General features: G+C 45.3%; 1 protein-coding gene across 9 annotated transcripts in view; it reads right to left on the reverse strand.

Moving 5' to 3' along the window:
- Positions 1–15,525, reverse strand: part of LOC116951137 (uncharacterized) — an 85,280-nt gene that overhangs the window by 44,766 nt on the left and 24,989 nt on the right. For all 9 annotated transcript variants that reach the window (XM_076073522.1, XM_076073518.1, XM_076073516.1 and 6 more), the window contains exons 6-10: positions 12,451–12,539; positions 9,236–9,455; positions 8,133–8,234; positions 6,510–6,669; positions 1,811–5,802 (exon numbers count right to left, since the gene is read on the reverse strand). In XM_076073522.1, the coding sequence (XP_075929637.1) occupies positions 1,811–5,802; positions 6,510–6,669; positions 8,133–8,234; positions 9,236–9,455; positions 12,451–12,539 (4,563 nt within the window). The remainder of the gene's footprint in view (positions 1–1,810; positions 5,803–6,509; positions 6,670–8,132; positions 8,235–9,235; positions 9,456–12,450; positions 12,540–15,525) is intronic.

Here is a 15,525-nt window from a genome sequence, read left to right on the forward strand (position 1 = left end):
GATTACAGCAGGGCAAGCGACAGTGGTGGTACCTGCTACGAGTAGAGTAGTACATGGTGACTCTATAGCAGTAGATATCGACTGTGCAGTAGTACATGCTGACTCTATAGCAGTATATGTAGTGACTCTACAGTAGCACATGCTGACTCCATATAGCAGTAGATATCGACTCTACAGCAGTACATGCTGACTCTATAGCAGTAGATATCGACTCTACAGTAGTCCATGCTGACTATAGCAGTATTAATAGTGACTCTACAGTAGTACATGCTGACTCTATAGCAGTATTTATAGTGACTCTACAGTAATACATGCTGACTGTATAGCAGTATTAATAGTGACTCTACAGTAGTACATGCTGACTCTATAGCAGTATTTATGGTGACTCTACAGTAGTACATGCTGACTCTATATCAGTATTAATAGTGACTCTACAGCAGTACATGCTGACTCTATAGCAGTATGTATAGTGACTCTACAGCAGTACATGCTGACTATATAGCAGTATAAATAGTGACTCTACAGTAGTAGATGCTGACTCTATAGCAGTATAAATAGTGACTCTACAGTAGTACATGCTGACTCTATAGCAGTATTAATAGTGACTCTACAGTAGTACATGCTGACTGTATAGCAGTATAAATAGTGACTCTACAGTAGTACATGCTGACTCTATAGCAGTGTTAATAGTGACTCTACAGTAGTCCATTATGACTATTGCAGTATTAAGTGACTCTACAGCAGTACATGCTGACTCTATAGCAGTAGATATCGACTCTACAGTAGTCCATGCTGACTATAGCAGTATTAATAGTGACTCTACAGTAGTCCATGCTGACTATAGCAGTGTTAATAGTGACTCTACAGTAGTAGATGCTGACTCTATAGCAGTATTAATAGTGACTCTATAGCAGTAGATATTTAGTGACTCTATAGCACAGAGTACTCACGTGACAGAGTGCCGTGGTGTGGCCGTGAGGTCGACCGAACGCGCATCACGTGGCATGGTCCGCCTCCCCTCCCCCCACGCAATTGTCGTCAGTTGGTACGGTCGAGCTCGCGCAATAAGTAAATAATTAAAATAAGAATGGCACTAGATCGCTAATTAAACTAATTTTATGTTGACGGATGGGAAAACGGAATAGCCTATTCCCACCGCGGGGCTTGGGGTGTGCCACCCGGCAAATTTTTTTGTACCAAAACCCCACCGTCCGTTAGCCAAATCCCCCGCACGCGCGCGCGCGAACACTTTCATATATAAGAAAACTCCCACCTTCGGGGCACCGTCTGAAATAATCCTTCCCACCTACGATGCTCCCCCTTAAAAGTGCTTGCCACAAATGAACCACAAAACCTTGCCGATATCGTCAAGGAGCATAAAACAGCACGTGCACTCCGGTCCTCCTTGCAGCAATGACTTTTGGCTAACAATCGAACAGAGAGGGTCACTACATCGCACGCTTTCAGATGCGCTTCTGTGGCCCTCTGGAATGCTCTTCCTTCCCATATTAGAAAGCCACTGGAGCTATGTACTTTTAAATCTAGATTGAACACTCGTTTTTTTTAACAACTGCTTTTTGTGTTTAGTTTGTTGTCCTTCCCCCCCCCGCACCTCTGATTAGCACAGTTGACTACGTACGGTGGGAAAGAAGTTCAACATACGTGCATAAAAAGAAAACAAAAATTATCCTTGCTCACGTGAACTCAACAGGCAAATATCCCCCTGTTGTTCAGCGCCGTGAGATGCAGTCACGTTTACACATTTAAAAAATTCAAAACTCCGTTGTGCTCTAAGGGACAGGCCACTCACCGCTTGCTGATGAATGAAGGCATGTGCTGGGTGCTGTTGCAGGTTTCCAAGATCAAGACTTCCCGCCTGCTCCGATGGAATGCACACAGGCTGCGGGTGCGGAGACTGTTGCTGTAGCGGAGGCTGCAGCTGTTGTGCCTGGTGTTGAAGCTGTTGAAGCAGCTGTGGCTGCTGTAGTGATTGATGTTGCAGCTGTGGCTGTTGTGGCTGCTGTTTCTGTTGCAATAACTGCTGTTGCTGTGGCTGTTGTATCAACTGCTGTTGCTGCTGTACATGTTCAGGAATATGTAGCTGCTGGGCCTGCTGTATTACCAATTGTTGCAGCTGCTGTTGAGGTTGTTGTGGCTGTTGCATTAATTGCTGTTGTTGCGGAGGCTGTTCTTGCAGCTGCTGCTGTGGCTGCTGTTGTAGCTGCTGTGGCAGCTGTTGTAGCTGCTGTGTTAGTTGCTGTGGTGGCTGTTGTAGCTGCTGTTGCAGTTGCTGTGGTGGCTGTTGCAGCTGCTGCTGTGGCTGCTGTTGCAGTTGCTGTGGTGGCTGTTGCAATTGCTGTGGTGGCTGTTGCAATTGCTGTGGTGGCTGTTGCAATTGCTGTGGTGGCTGTTGTAAGTGCTGTGGTGGCTGTTGCAGCTGCTGCTGTGGTGGCTGTTGCAGCTGCTGCTGTGGTGGCTGTTTCAGCTGCGTTGGCTGTTGTAGTTGCTGTGGTGGCTGTTGCAGCTGCTGCTGTGGTGGCTGTTGCAGCTGCTGCTGTGGCGGCTGTTGCAGCTGCTGCTGTGGCTGCTGTTGTAATTGCTGCGGTGGCTGTTGTATTAGCTGCTGCTGTGGTGGTTGTTGCAGTTGCTGTGGTTGCTGTTGCAGCTGCGTTGGCTGTTGTAGTTGCTGTGGCGGCTGTTGCAGCTGCTGCTGTGGCTGCTGTTGTAATTGCTGTGGTGGCTGTTGTATTAGCTGCTGCTGTGGCTGCTGTTGTAATTGCTGCGGTGGCTGTTGTATTAGCTGCTGCTGTGGTGCCTGCTGCAGTTGCTGTGGTGGCTGTTGCAGCTGCGTGGGCTGTTGTAGTTGCTGTGGTGGCTGTTGCAGCTGCTGCTGTGGCTGCTGTTGTAATTGATGTGGTGGTTGTTGTAACAGCTGCTGCTGCGATGGAGCCTGTTGAATCTGTGGCTGCTGTAACAACTGCTGAAGCTGTTGCTGTGGCAGTTCAGGAATATGTTGCTGTGAGGCTTGCTGTATTGATTGTTGTTGCAGCTGCTGCTGATGTTGTTGTGGCTGTTGCATTGGCTGCTGTTGTAGCTGTTGTTGTGCTTGCTGAGGCAGCTGTAATGTTTGTGACTGTTCCAACGGCTGTTGGTGCAGCTGTTGTGGCGGCTGCTGGATATTAAGGTGTGGCTGCTGTTGGAGCGGATGCGGCTGTTGTGTTAAATGCTGTGGCAAGTGCTGCATCTGCTGTACAGGCTGCAGTTGTTGTTGTTGCTGCTGCTGTAGCAGTTGTAGAGACTGTGGCTCAGGCAGTTGCTGCTGCTGTGGCTGTTGTGAATGTTGTGGTGGCTGCTGTTGTAACTGTAACTGCTGTTGCTGCTGCTGTGTTGGCTGTAAGGGCTGTTGCTGAAGTTGATGTGGTTGCTGCTGCAACTGCTGATTTAGTTGCTGCGATGGCTGCTGTGTATACTGCTGTAGCTCTTGCACTTGCTGTTGTACCAGGTGTTGTAGCTCCTGCTGCACTGGCTGTTGCTGCAGCTGTTGTGACTGTGGTGTTTGCTGTTGTTGCTGCGTCTGCTGTGGCTGTTGCAGGTGCTGTTGGAGTGGCTGTTGCTGCTGCAGAAGAAGTGGCTGCTGTAGCGACTGTGGCTGGGATGGCTGCTGTTGTAGTTGCTGCTGTGGTTGTTGCTGCTGCAGCTGCTGCTGTGGTTCTTGATGTGGCTGTTGTTGTTGCTGCTGATGTGGCTGTTGAAGTTGCTGCTGTTGCTGTGGCTGTTGTTGCTGTTGTAGCTGCTGTTGCTGTGCTTGTTGAAGCTGTTGAAGCTGTGGCTGCTGAAGTTGCTGCTGCTGCAGCTGGTGTTGAGGCTGCTGTGCCTGTTGTAGCTCCTGTTGCTGTGGCTGCTGGTGCTGTATTAGCTGCTGTTGCAGCTGTTGCTGTGGCTGGTGTGCTTGCTGTATCTCCTGCTGATGTGGCTGCTGTGGCTGCTGCTGTTGCTGTATTAGCTGCTGCAGCTGTTGCTGCTGTGCTTGTTGTAGCTCCTGTTGCTGCTGTGGCTTCTGTTGCTGCATTAGCTGCTGCTGAGGCTGGTGTGACTGTTGTAGCTCCTGCTGTTGTGGCTGCTGAAGTTGCTGTGGTGGCTGCTGTTGCTGTATTAGCTGCTGCTGTAGCTGGTGTGCTTGCTGTATCTCCTGCTGTTGTGGCTGTTGAAGTTGCTGTGGTGGCTGCTGTTGCTGTATTAGCTGCTGCTGAGGCTGGTGTGACTGTTGTAGCTCCTGCTGTTGTGGCTGCTGAAGCTGCTGTGGTGGCTGCTGTTGCTGTATTAGCTGCTGCTGTAGCTGGTGTGCTTGCTGTATCTCCTGCTGTTGTGGCTGTTGAAGTTGCTGTGGTTGCTGCTGTTGCTGCATTAACTGCTGCTGAGGCTGGTGTGCTTGTTGCAGCTCCTGGTGCTGTGGTTGCTGAAGCTGCTGCTGGGGCTGCTGAAGTTGCTGAAGCTGCTGCTGGGGCTGCTGTGGTTGCTGAAGCTGCTGCTGGGGCTGCTGAAGTTGCTGCTGTGGCTGCTGCTGAGGTTGGTGTGCTTGTTGTAACTCCTGTTGCTGTGGCTGATACATCTGCTGCTGTGGCTGCAACAGTTGCTGCAATGGCTGTTGAAGCTGCTGCAGTGGCTGTGGAAGCTGCTGCTGCTGTTGCAGGTATAGCTGCTGCTGCTGCTGCTGTGGTTGTTGCTGCTGCTGTGGTTGTTGCTGCTGCTGCGGTGGTGGGTGCTGCTGCCCAGTCTCGATGATTCCCGCATGCTGCTGTTGCTGCTGAGTCTGCTGTAAGGTCTCCAGTTGCATCTGCAGGGCAGCTTCTGCAAGGCTTGGCCTCTGAAGCAGCAGCGGCGATGGCTGAACGACACCAATGCTGTAGTGTTGCTGCTGCGGTGCCATCTGTGTGTGCACAACCTCCACCGACCCCTGCTCCACAGCCGTTTGAAAGGCCTCTATTGAGATCTGGGGCTTCAAAAATTCTTGCGTTTCGACAGGTGGTGCCAAAACCTGCTCTGCGTACGACTGTGCTTGCGGCTGGATGTGCATTTGTGCTGCCATCTCTAAACCAAGCTCTGAAAAATGTCCAGAAAGTTCCTGCAGCGGCTGATGCGCCTGGGGCTGTGCAAATGCCATCACGTTCGGCTGTTGCTGCTGTATGCCCCCAGTAAAATGCTGGTGTGCTTGAACTTGTGGCGGGTAAGAAGTGGCATGCACGTCTGGCACCACCCCCCGAGTGCATGATGGCACTCCACCTTGTTGCGTCGGTGGCTGAGCAGTTTCCAACTGCGACAGAGCTGGACCCGGATGCTGTAGGTTCACCGGCGGAGGCAGGCCATCGGCCATGACATTCTGCTGCTGCGCAGGCTGCTGCAGAGCAGCGTCGACTGGCTGCTGCTGCAGCTGCACGACAGAAAATTGAGCCTGCACCCCCGAACACTGCGCGAGTTCCAAAAGTCCCACCGGACACGTCTGCTGCAGAGTGCCGGTTGTGCACTGCTGCAACGTCTGCACGCCGTCCAACGGCACTTGGGCCGCCTGCTGCACCGATGCGGTCAAAAGGGCACACGGTGCCGGCACAGACGCATAGGCAGACATCTGAACCTGCTGCATTGGTACCGACTGTGTGGTGTTGCCGGCCGGGCAGTGTTGCTGATGGGGGGGCAGTGGCTGGTCTAGCAGAGGTTGACTGTACAGCTCCTGTAGCGGAGGCAGGGGCATGTTGAGGTGTGCACTCTGCGAGTCCAGTAGCAGCCCAGTGTCCGCATGGACTGGCGCTGGCGAGAGAAGCATACGAACAAGGTCACTTACATTTTATCAGCATTTAATATGGATTTAATATGATAAACTAACAGCTGATCCAATACTTCAAAATATATTAAATTTGCCACAAGAATATGTTATGGTGTTGCTGGTGTACCTAAGTATACTTAGCAGGCATGAAAACGATTCAGCACCCACTGCAATGTGTCGTCAAAATTTGGGCTCACAGATTCAAGAATTATTGCCTCATTTGTATCGTCTGCCTGATATGCTGTCACATTTATAGCGACTCACTTGTTCCAATTGTGTTAAGGTTACAATTGCATATGTGCACGAATTAGAAATAATTAAAATTTGCATACATTTTTTGATGCACCTTCAATTAGCACAGTTGGCTGAAAGAAGTTCAACATACATGCATGTATTGTGCATGTAAGAATATATTTTTCTTGATGAATAATTACATTCCTAAAAAACAGGAAAAAATGCTTTTCTCAAAAACATTATTTGTATTTTTGTCAACTGTAGTTTAAATTTTGCTTGTCAATATTTAACTTTTTGGTTTTGCATGCATTTGTTATGTTGCAGAGGTCAAACATTCCGGATCGACAATGCACAGTACTCCAAAAGCAATTGGCAACAAATTAAAAAAAATGACCATCGTTATTTAATAGGAAACAGCACCAGTGGCTTGCGCTAAGTAGGGACTCAGTAAACCAACCTTCTGTCGGCTCGCCAAGCAAGCACTGCCCCATGGGTAGCTGGGACATGGGCAGCAGTAGCTCGGCAGCTGGGGGACCTGCCATGGTCTGAGCGTGGAGGCCAGACCGCATGGCATCTTCCTCTGCCACCCCACCACCTTTGTCCTGTTCTTCAATGACCTGCATCCCCATCATATGGTCAGCATCAAGAGCATCATGAGCATCATCGTCATCAAAGGCATGATCAGCATCATGAGCATCACCAGCTCTCAGACACCTACGTCCTCTCATCTCCACTGAAATTGCCAACACATTGATTGGCATGTTGCATAGTTGGGTCTCGCCTTGACAACTGCAACTCTGTCCTAGTCCGGACCTCCACTGGCAACCTAAAAAAACTTCAAAGACGACAAAACAACCTGGCACGCGTCGTCATTGGCCGCCCTCATTCCCGTCTCGACTCACTTGGCCTGTCTCCGTGCCCTCAACTGGCTACCCATCGCCAGCAGGGTCACATACAAGATCGCCTGCCTCTGCCACCGTGCCTTCACATCTGCCTGCCCGCCGTGCATTTCTTCATTATTGACGACTTGCAGCTCAGCACACGGCAGAGGCCTGCGCAGCGTGACTCACGACCTCCTCTTGATACCAAGATCCAGGATGGTCACGTCTATGCGCCGCTTCTCGGTGGCAGCCCCAACAGTCTGGAACGCTATCCCTCTGCACATTCGCAGCATCGCCTCAATCGCCTCCTTCAAGAGACACTTAAAAACTCACCTCTATAACCACGCTTTCGAGCGACTCTGAGCTTGGCTCCGCGTCTCTGAGATGCGACCGTTGCGTCCGCAAATTTGCGCGCGTTATAAATGGCATTATTATTTATTATTATCATCAGCGGCATTAACATCACCAGTTCCATATGACCAGCTCATCAAGAATGCAAAAGACCTCTTCAGATCCCTAAAAGCAAAGAATAGTTGAGCTTTGGTATTACTTGGATGGGAGCACACCCAGGACTATAAGATGTCCTTAGACTTGGAGTGCGAGGCGACCAGGAGGTGACACTACAGCAATGGGCTATTGAAGTCGCCCATATCACCCCAAAGATGCAGTGAGTTGTCCCAGGGCACCCCCGTTTCCTCCCCACTCAAACACTCATTAATGGAATTGGTCAAACATCCCAAAGCAGGACTGTCTTGAAAAATATATGTTAAGACTCGGTGAACCTTTCCTGGGTGAAATTAATCTTGTGACACAAATCAGCATGCCATCAGTTATAGTTATCGCTGGCTGCTAACAAAATGCAATTATCGTAAGAGCTAGATTATGCACATGGATGTTAATGAGCTGAACGTCGTCAGGTTACATGAACCAATCACGACACAGCAACCAATAGCAATAATATATTTTCAGCACAATCGTCGTTTCATTCACAGTCCGTCATCATCGTGTGCAGTTTCATTGACGTTTATTGACAGCGTTGCGGCGCTTGCCAACAAAGCGTCCACAACAATGCATCACAGCAGGTCAGGGGATGGAATCACGTTACCACGTCAAAAAATTCCCCGTGAGCAAGTCCACAAACAGCAGCAAAGAGGAGCAAATGAAATCATTACGCATTCGCATGATTAACCATCCATTACCTGTTTGTTCTGCTCACGCTTGTTTTTAATCAACGCCACGCGATCTCTGATGACTTTGGCTACGACCTTGATGTCACTCTCGTGGACTATGCCAGACTTCACCTGTGCACAAAAACAGGACGGGAATGTGTGTTGGAAGAAAATAAAAAAAATAATTTGTCATTCTTTGCTTAGGATGCAAAAACACATTACAGCAGGCAAGTAACGGATTCATACAGCGTCTTCAGCACCACCTGATAAATTGTCACGATTTGGGGTCATCAACTTGAAGAATAAATTACTTTTCATCTCTTTTGCACCGTCTCGTTATTCCATCTATCTCATCACTATTACCCTGCATCCTCTCTCATTTATACTGTCTATTTTTGAAGTGCTTTCTTGAATGTACTGTATCATTCGCATTGTCTGCATTTCCACGTTTCAGTTTTGCTTGCAATGTCTTCCTCATTCTCTCCCAATAAGTTGCGTTTTATTCATTCGAAGCATATGCAAACATTTCAACTTTCTTGTCATGTTCTATTCTGACCCTCCGAGTAGCTTACACACCATATTTACATTCAATTCCTAGCATTCTCCACTTGGGACTTGCCAAAAGCTATATTTCAAGTTCAGATCTCCGTTTAACATGTAGGCTTTCGCGACCAATATTATTCATAATAAAGGTTTTTGGGTTAGATCGCGTTTATTTATAAATGTGTCGTAACCCTCCACCACCCGACATGGCCAATCAGCAAAAAAAGTGTCACGTTGACAAAAGACAAATAATTCACTACTGTAAATGTGGATTCACTCTTCAACACATTGGTGGGCTAAAGTAGTGAATTATTTGTCTTTTGTAAACGTGACACTTTTTTTGCTTATTGGCCGTGTTCAGATCTCCGACTCACATACTGAAGTACAACAAGAAAGGCAAATTAAAAGGAAAACAGGTTAGGCAAAAGCATGGATCGGGGTTGACCACCCCTTTTATCACTTCGACCGGTTTTCAACAGGCTCCCCTGTTACAGGCAGGGCGGACCGAGAGACGGAAGGGCAGAGAGAGCTAACGCAGAAACAACTTTCATCCTGAATTGGAAAGCACAGTCGCCACACAGGCCTCTTACCATTTCCTGTGCTACCTCTTCAGCAGCATCTTTGTCGAGCTCAAAGCTGAACTCGATGGCTTCGTTTTCTTTGTACTTCCCCTTCAGCTTCTTCGGGTCCTCGACCCTGAGACGCAGGCCAATGACGGGCTTCTCACCGTCGTCCTCCTCCGCCAGCTCCACCCGGACTCCAGTGTCCTCGGCAAAGAACCCGTGGTTGAGCAGGTCCTTAATGGAGTACCTGCGAGACATTCACATGGCTGCTTCACGCTACGTATTCCAGCGGCGCATTGATTTGCTCGCCAAGGGCAGGGCTTCTGGAACTTCAAGTTGCTCCCATCCCATCAAAAACTGCCTTTCCACGTGCAGCGATCTTCTCCGGTCGAGTTCAGGTTAGCATACTAGTATTGGCGTTATGCCAAAAAAATATTATTATTCACGTATTTATAAGCGTTGTATGATGCCAAACATACAATTTTGATTCAGAAAACCCATTGCCAAGTCCTTTGTTTCATTACACATTACCCAGACCTTGGTAGTAGAATTTTAATCACACCCATGACTCATACAACCCAAACATTGGCAATTAAAGTCAACAAGTGAATACATTGAAATCACATAACAACCATGTGACCGCAAGTCACCACATGAAATAGATGCAAAACTTAATGCATTTATATAAAATAAATCTTATTTTCAATTGGGAACACACAAAAGTATAATAAACTGTGACGACAAGAGTTAGAATTAATCATTACACAAATTTTCCACAAAGCCATCATCCACTCCCCAGTCAAAACTGTAGAGTCCTTCCGCTTCCTGGGCACTATTCTCTCCCGGGACCTCAAGTGGGAACTAAACATCAGCTCCCTCACCAAGAGAGCTCAACAGAGGATGGACTTCCTACGGCAGCTGAAGAAATTCAACCTGCCAAAGACGATGATGGTGCACTTCTATACAGCAATCATTGAATCCATCCTCACCTCCTCCATAACCGTCTGGTACGCTGCTGCCACTGCCAAGGACAAGAGCAGACTGCAGCGTATCATCCACACTGCTGAGAAGGTGATTGCCTGCAGTCTACCAACCCTCGAGGACCTGCACACCTCGAGGACCATGAGGCGAGCGAGGAAGATTGTGGCCGATTCCTCCCACCCTGGACACTCTGTTCCAGCTACTCCCCTCCGGCAGAAGGCTGCGGTCCATCAGGACCAAAACCTCACGCCACAAAAACAGTTTCTTCCCCTCCGCTGCTGGCCTCTTCAACAAGGCCAAGGGCTTACACTGACTTTAACATTTTAGCTACAAAATGACACCTTGCCATATTTACACTGTTACCCTATTTGTATTTTTTTTTTAGATTGTATCTTATAGCTACTTTATATTCACTATTTATTCAAAAATTTACATACTTTAGCCCCTTAGTGTTAGTTAGACTTTGTACCGTTAGTATAGTTAGACTTGCATACCACTTATTTTAGATTTAAGATTACTACATGTTGAATGTATGCACCTTCCTGCCAAAGTAAACTCCTTGTCTGTGCGAACTTTCATGGCGAATAAAACCCTTTCTAAATTCTGATCAAGAATTCACAACACCAGTTTGAACTACGTCCTTAAAATGTTGGCGAGAAGTTCCTTATACACCATCATCATCACGATCCATGGGCACATAGCCCGTAAGTGTCCATTGCACATTTCGTAATTTGTTTCGATTTTCTTCTGCATGCATGTATAACTTCTTGCGCAACATACGTAGCCAACCGTGCAACTGGAATGTGCGGACCGTGCTAATCTATTTTGTGCCAATATGCTCAAGTAGTGCCACATCTTTGTGCGGACCAATCCATTTATGTCATCAGGCCATTCTCTGTGAGGTCTTCCTCTTTTTGCGGTGCCTTTCATTCTAGATTTGAAGTTTTCGTGACTGCAAGGATCCATACTCTTTGGTTCTTTTGGTAAAGTCAGGTCGGTAAAAAAATAATAAATAAAGATAAAAATATATCAATCAATCACGACGTTTCGATTGCAACACAAGCAATCATCATCAGGTGTGACAACCACAGCAAGGAAATTTTTACTTTCATTTTTCAGAACAACACACAATTTGCATGTTGTTGTCCATCCTACACGTGTGTTTCTTATTCAATTTGTTTTATTTACTCAAAAATAAAATAAGCATTTGAACAAAAATGGCACTAAAGACGCTGGCGAATATTTATGGCTCATTTAAATTTAAACGTAATGTGTGCCAACAGAACCATGGCAGACACGTGAAACTTTAGAGGCATGAAACCCATACGTTAAAGTGAATAGGCAGGTCTATTTGTATGAAGCCAGCTCAAACTGCCGTTTAAATTAAAACTCTTCGAAAGTGATAATACCTTTACGGAGTAATTACAGTCACTTGTTGACAAATTCGAGCGTTTGACATCATAGGCGTAGAAGGGCACCGTTTGTTGTTGTGCTAAAGTGTAGGGGGCGTCAACAGGATAATCTGACGGATGTACTTCAACATCCAGTGCAAAGCCAGCATCAATGGACAACTCACCCGATGGGTCAAAGATTAAACTCGAGTATTGCCCGAGCTGCACTTTTAATCACACTTTATTTTTTTGGAGAGGCCACACCGTGGAAAAGCCTTGTGGCACAGTTTCACAAGTGCAGGCTTGACGCGCAAGAACTCGGCCGACCAATTTCAGCCGCGATAAGCGTTGTTGGTGGAGAGCGATTCAGGCTGCTCACAACATCACACTGAATGTGTGCGCAAATGGGCCAGGATATTGCCACGTTATAAAGCGAAGGTCGAAGACAGCTGTGAAAGATTTACTGAGCGCAACGATAAACCACTGACTTTAGGTAGTAGTGTTTGAAGCTGCATCTGAGTATAATGGAAGAATATATTTACACAAGCGTCCTACATCGCCTGCTCAAAGATACCAATACAAAACACCCTATTGCATGTTATGAACAAAAGCCATGTGGCACAAGCATCTGGGGGCTAAATTTGATGTGAAAATAAATAATTTACAATTCCGATTAGGAAGGCAACTTCCTCTAAAGTGCTCGACCTCACCTGCGTACCACATTAAAGTTCTGACATTGGGATACTTAAGAACATTTGTGTTATGTCAATAGGAAGCACCCTTTATGTCCGCAATTACTGGATGTTGTTTTTATTTCATTAGGCCATGTCGTTACACGTGCCTGACCTGCTTTCTGCCCCGCCTAATTACCTTTCATCTTTGTTCGTCCTGATGCAACCTTCAATGATCTCCTTTAATTCTGGCATCGCAACTTTGTTGAAGCTTGCTGGTTTCACACCCTGCATACAAGACAAAGACGCAATTAAAGTGCAACACTCAATGTTCACTGTATGCGTCACCGGTTTATTTATATCAGGGCTTAATTTTCTAAAATTGAAGGTGCAAGCAAATGTGGAAAGTAAAACATACATACATTTATCTGCCTACTTAAAAAGTAATTACATTGAATGTACATTAACTGTATTCACGTTACAATGAAGCACATTCAAATGTATTTCACATTGTAATTAAATATCTTAGATGCATTTTAACGGTGCATAAAACAGTCCATATTTCCCATAGCAAGAACTTGTATTGCATGCAATGAAAATACTACGTTTAAAACGCATTTTTTTAAACTTATGAACGCATGATCTTAATTGGGAAAGGGTAGTTTTGCAATGCTTATTGTACTAAACTATTAACCCCATGAATCTCGCAACCAGAGTTAGATTCCTAGCCACAGATAACATCACCAACCTGCACTGATCAGCATGATCAAATCTACTCTCGTGACAAACAGCTGGTAAGGATTGTTATTTTTATGATTCCCAAGAAAAATCCAACAATAAATGAATAGTTGTTCAAATCATATCTGTCAACCCATATGGTTTACCCATATTCTTGTACAGGAAAATTGAGTTCAGCTGCATGCGACGTACAGCCGTTTCAAAACGGGCAAAAAAATGTTGTCTATTTATTTGTGTTTCTCCCTTGTGATGCGACTTTGTAGGATGCACGTTGAGATTCATAAGGGTATGGGGTGAGCAATAAGGTCTAAATTGATCTGTAATAAGGTAGGGCACTGATAGGGGGTTAACAAGTATGTATTGGTGAGTGTACTAGTGGTGAATATAGTAGTGGTGACTGTCTATTTTGTTCGTATTTCTCCCTTGTGATGGGACTTTGGAGGATGAACGTTGAGATTCATAAGGGTATGGGGTGAGCAATAAGGTCTAAATTGGTCTGTAATAAGGTAGGGCACTGATAGGGGGTTAACAAGTATGTATTGGTGAGTGTACTAGTGGTGAATATAGTAGTGGTGACTGTCTATTTTGTTTGTATTTCTCCCTTGTGATGGGACTTTGGAGGATGAACGTTGAGATTTATCAGGGCACGGGGAGACCAATTAGGCCTGAATTGGTCTGTAATAAGGTAAGCACTGATAAGGGGTTGACAGGTGTGTCTAATTATGCTAGTTTTCAAAAGAGTCGATAAAATGCAATGAACTCATCTCTTTAAAAACAGTCTGTTTACATATCATTCACATATATTTATTTTATCCAATTGATATCATCACAACGTGCGAATTATTCCAAGTATAACACAAATATGCAGAGATATGCTTACTAATTTTTCACGGGAACTGGCTCGGAAAACTATAAATCACTGGCAACGTTGAAGTGTTTTATACACAGCCTCACACATGGGCTTTCTTAAACAATTAATAGCAATCATTCCTCAACAGATCATACTTTCATTGCAAGCAGTCCTGTGCACAAACTGTAAGAACATATGGTTTGGGCCAAAGAATTTGTATGGAAGTAAATAAAATTCAGAAAAACAAAGCTCGAACATTAAACACAAATAAATTGTTTTGCCATTATGGTTTTAATGTTGGTTTTTAAGTCAATAAAATTGCTTAATAACCAAATAGAGGGCTTACATTTTGGCTTGCGCAATGAAATACGGCGACAAAATCGATATTCCAACGTAATGAAATAATAACTTAAACCAGCTGCATTTTAACTACCAGCATAAGGCCTTGACCACAGTGGTAATACAACGTGAAGTGCTTCACAATGTAGTTTTCTCGATTGAAAATGTCCACGGGGCTTCCCCGCGTAATATTATATTTGAAAGAAGTCAATAACGTAATGTCGAATGTGCTCATGCAGTCTTAATGCCGGACATAAAACAAGATTAAGGCAGTGCCCCCACTCGGCACAGTCCTTCATCACATTGCCAAGGAAAATTTAGCGGACAGAACACTCATTTAATTAAAAACGAATGTGGCCACATAAGTCCTGGGTTCCATCATTAGTGAGCCGACGCATATTAAGATATATGAAAAAGACCCCAAATTCAGCAAAATGTGTCTCGATAAAGCATGTTTTGGAAGGCCTACACACGCCAAACTCACTCCCCCACTGTACAATGCGCAGACATTAATCCTGTCGTGCTCTTGTAAGTCAACAAAACCCCCACATTCAGCAAAATCCCACCGGTTCCCATGAAACAATGCGCTTCGCGGATCAATGTTAAAACAACGCAATAATGTGTCTGCTGAGACAGGCCACTGCCAAATCGTTTTCTGCGCTTCAGTTTTTTTTTGTTGCATTTTTAAATTTCAAGTTTTTGATCCATCTTTGATGCACTGTTCTGGGTTACACTACTTGTGATATTTTACAGAGAGTAAAAATTTCACGTTGCTCACATAATGTAGGATTTGAATGATGAAACAGTGGCTGTTTCATCTGACATTTAAAGGACCGACACATTTAGAAATGTAAATACAGCAGTCTTAACACAATAAACACTGCATTCCTCTTGTATACTACAAGAACTGCTGACTACTGTGTATGGTCTCAAAACATAACCAGGCTAAATCCTGGTGGGCGAGTCAGCCAAAACTCATTATTCATGGCAACTCACCTTTATGTTCCACAAATTCAAACACTGGATTTACTGTCCATCAAGGACTTCCACCGGATTTGTGCTTTTTTTGTAAATGAAAGTAAAAAAAAATTATAACAATGCCAGCCTGGACCTTAAAAACCGCTGATGGTTACATGGATCAAAACAATTGGTAATCATAGATGAAACAGAATTATATACATATTGCATTGTTTGTGTGTTTTTTCTGCTGCAATTTCAATAAACCTGGAAGACAAGATTTCGTTTTTCCAAAGAAGGCAGTTTGTTTTTTGTATCTTGCTCAGTTCGCGGCTAAATGGAACAAAATCCATTTGTTGTGACAGTATTGACAAGATGAACACATTTTCA

The sequence above is a fragment of the Petromyzon marinus genome, chromosome 42, assembly GCF_048934315.1.
Source record: "Petromyzon marinus isolate PM22_M1 ecotype Great Lakes invasive population chromosome 42, UKy_Petmar_22M1.pri1.0, whole genome shotgun sequence".
In the NCBI taxonomy this organism is placed as follows: Eukaryota; Metazoa; Chordata; class Hyperoartia; order Petromyzontiformes; family Petromyzontidae; genus Petromyzon; species Petromyzon marinus.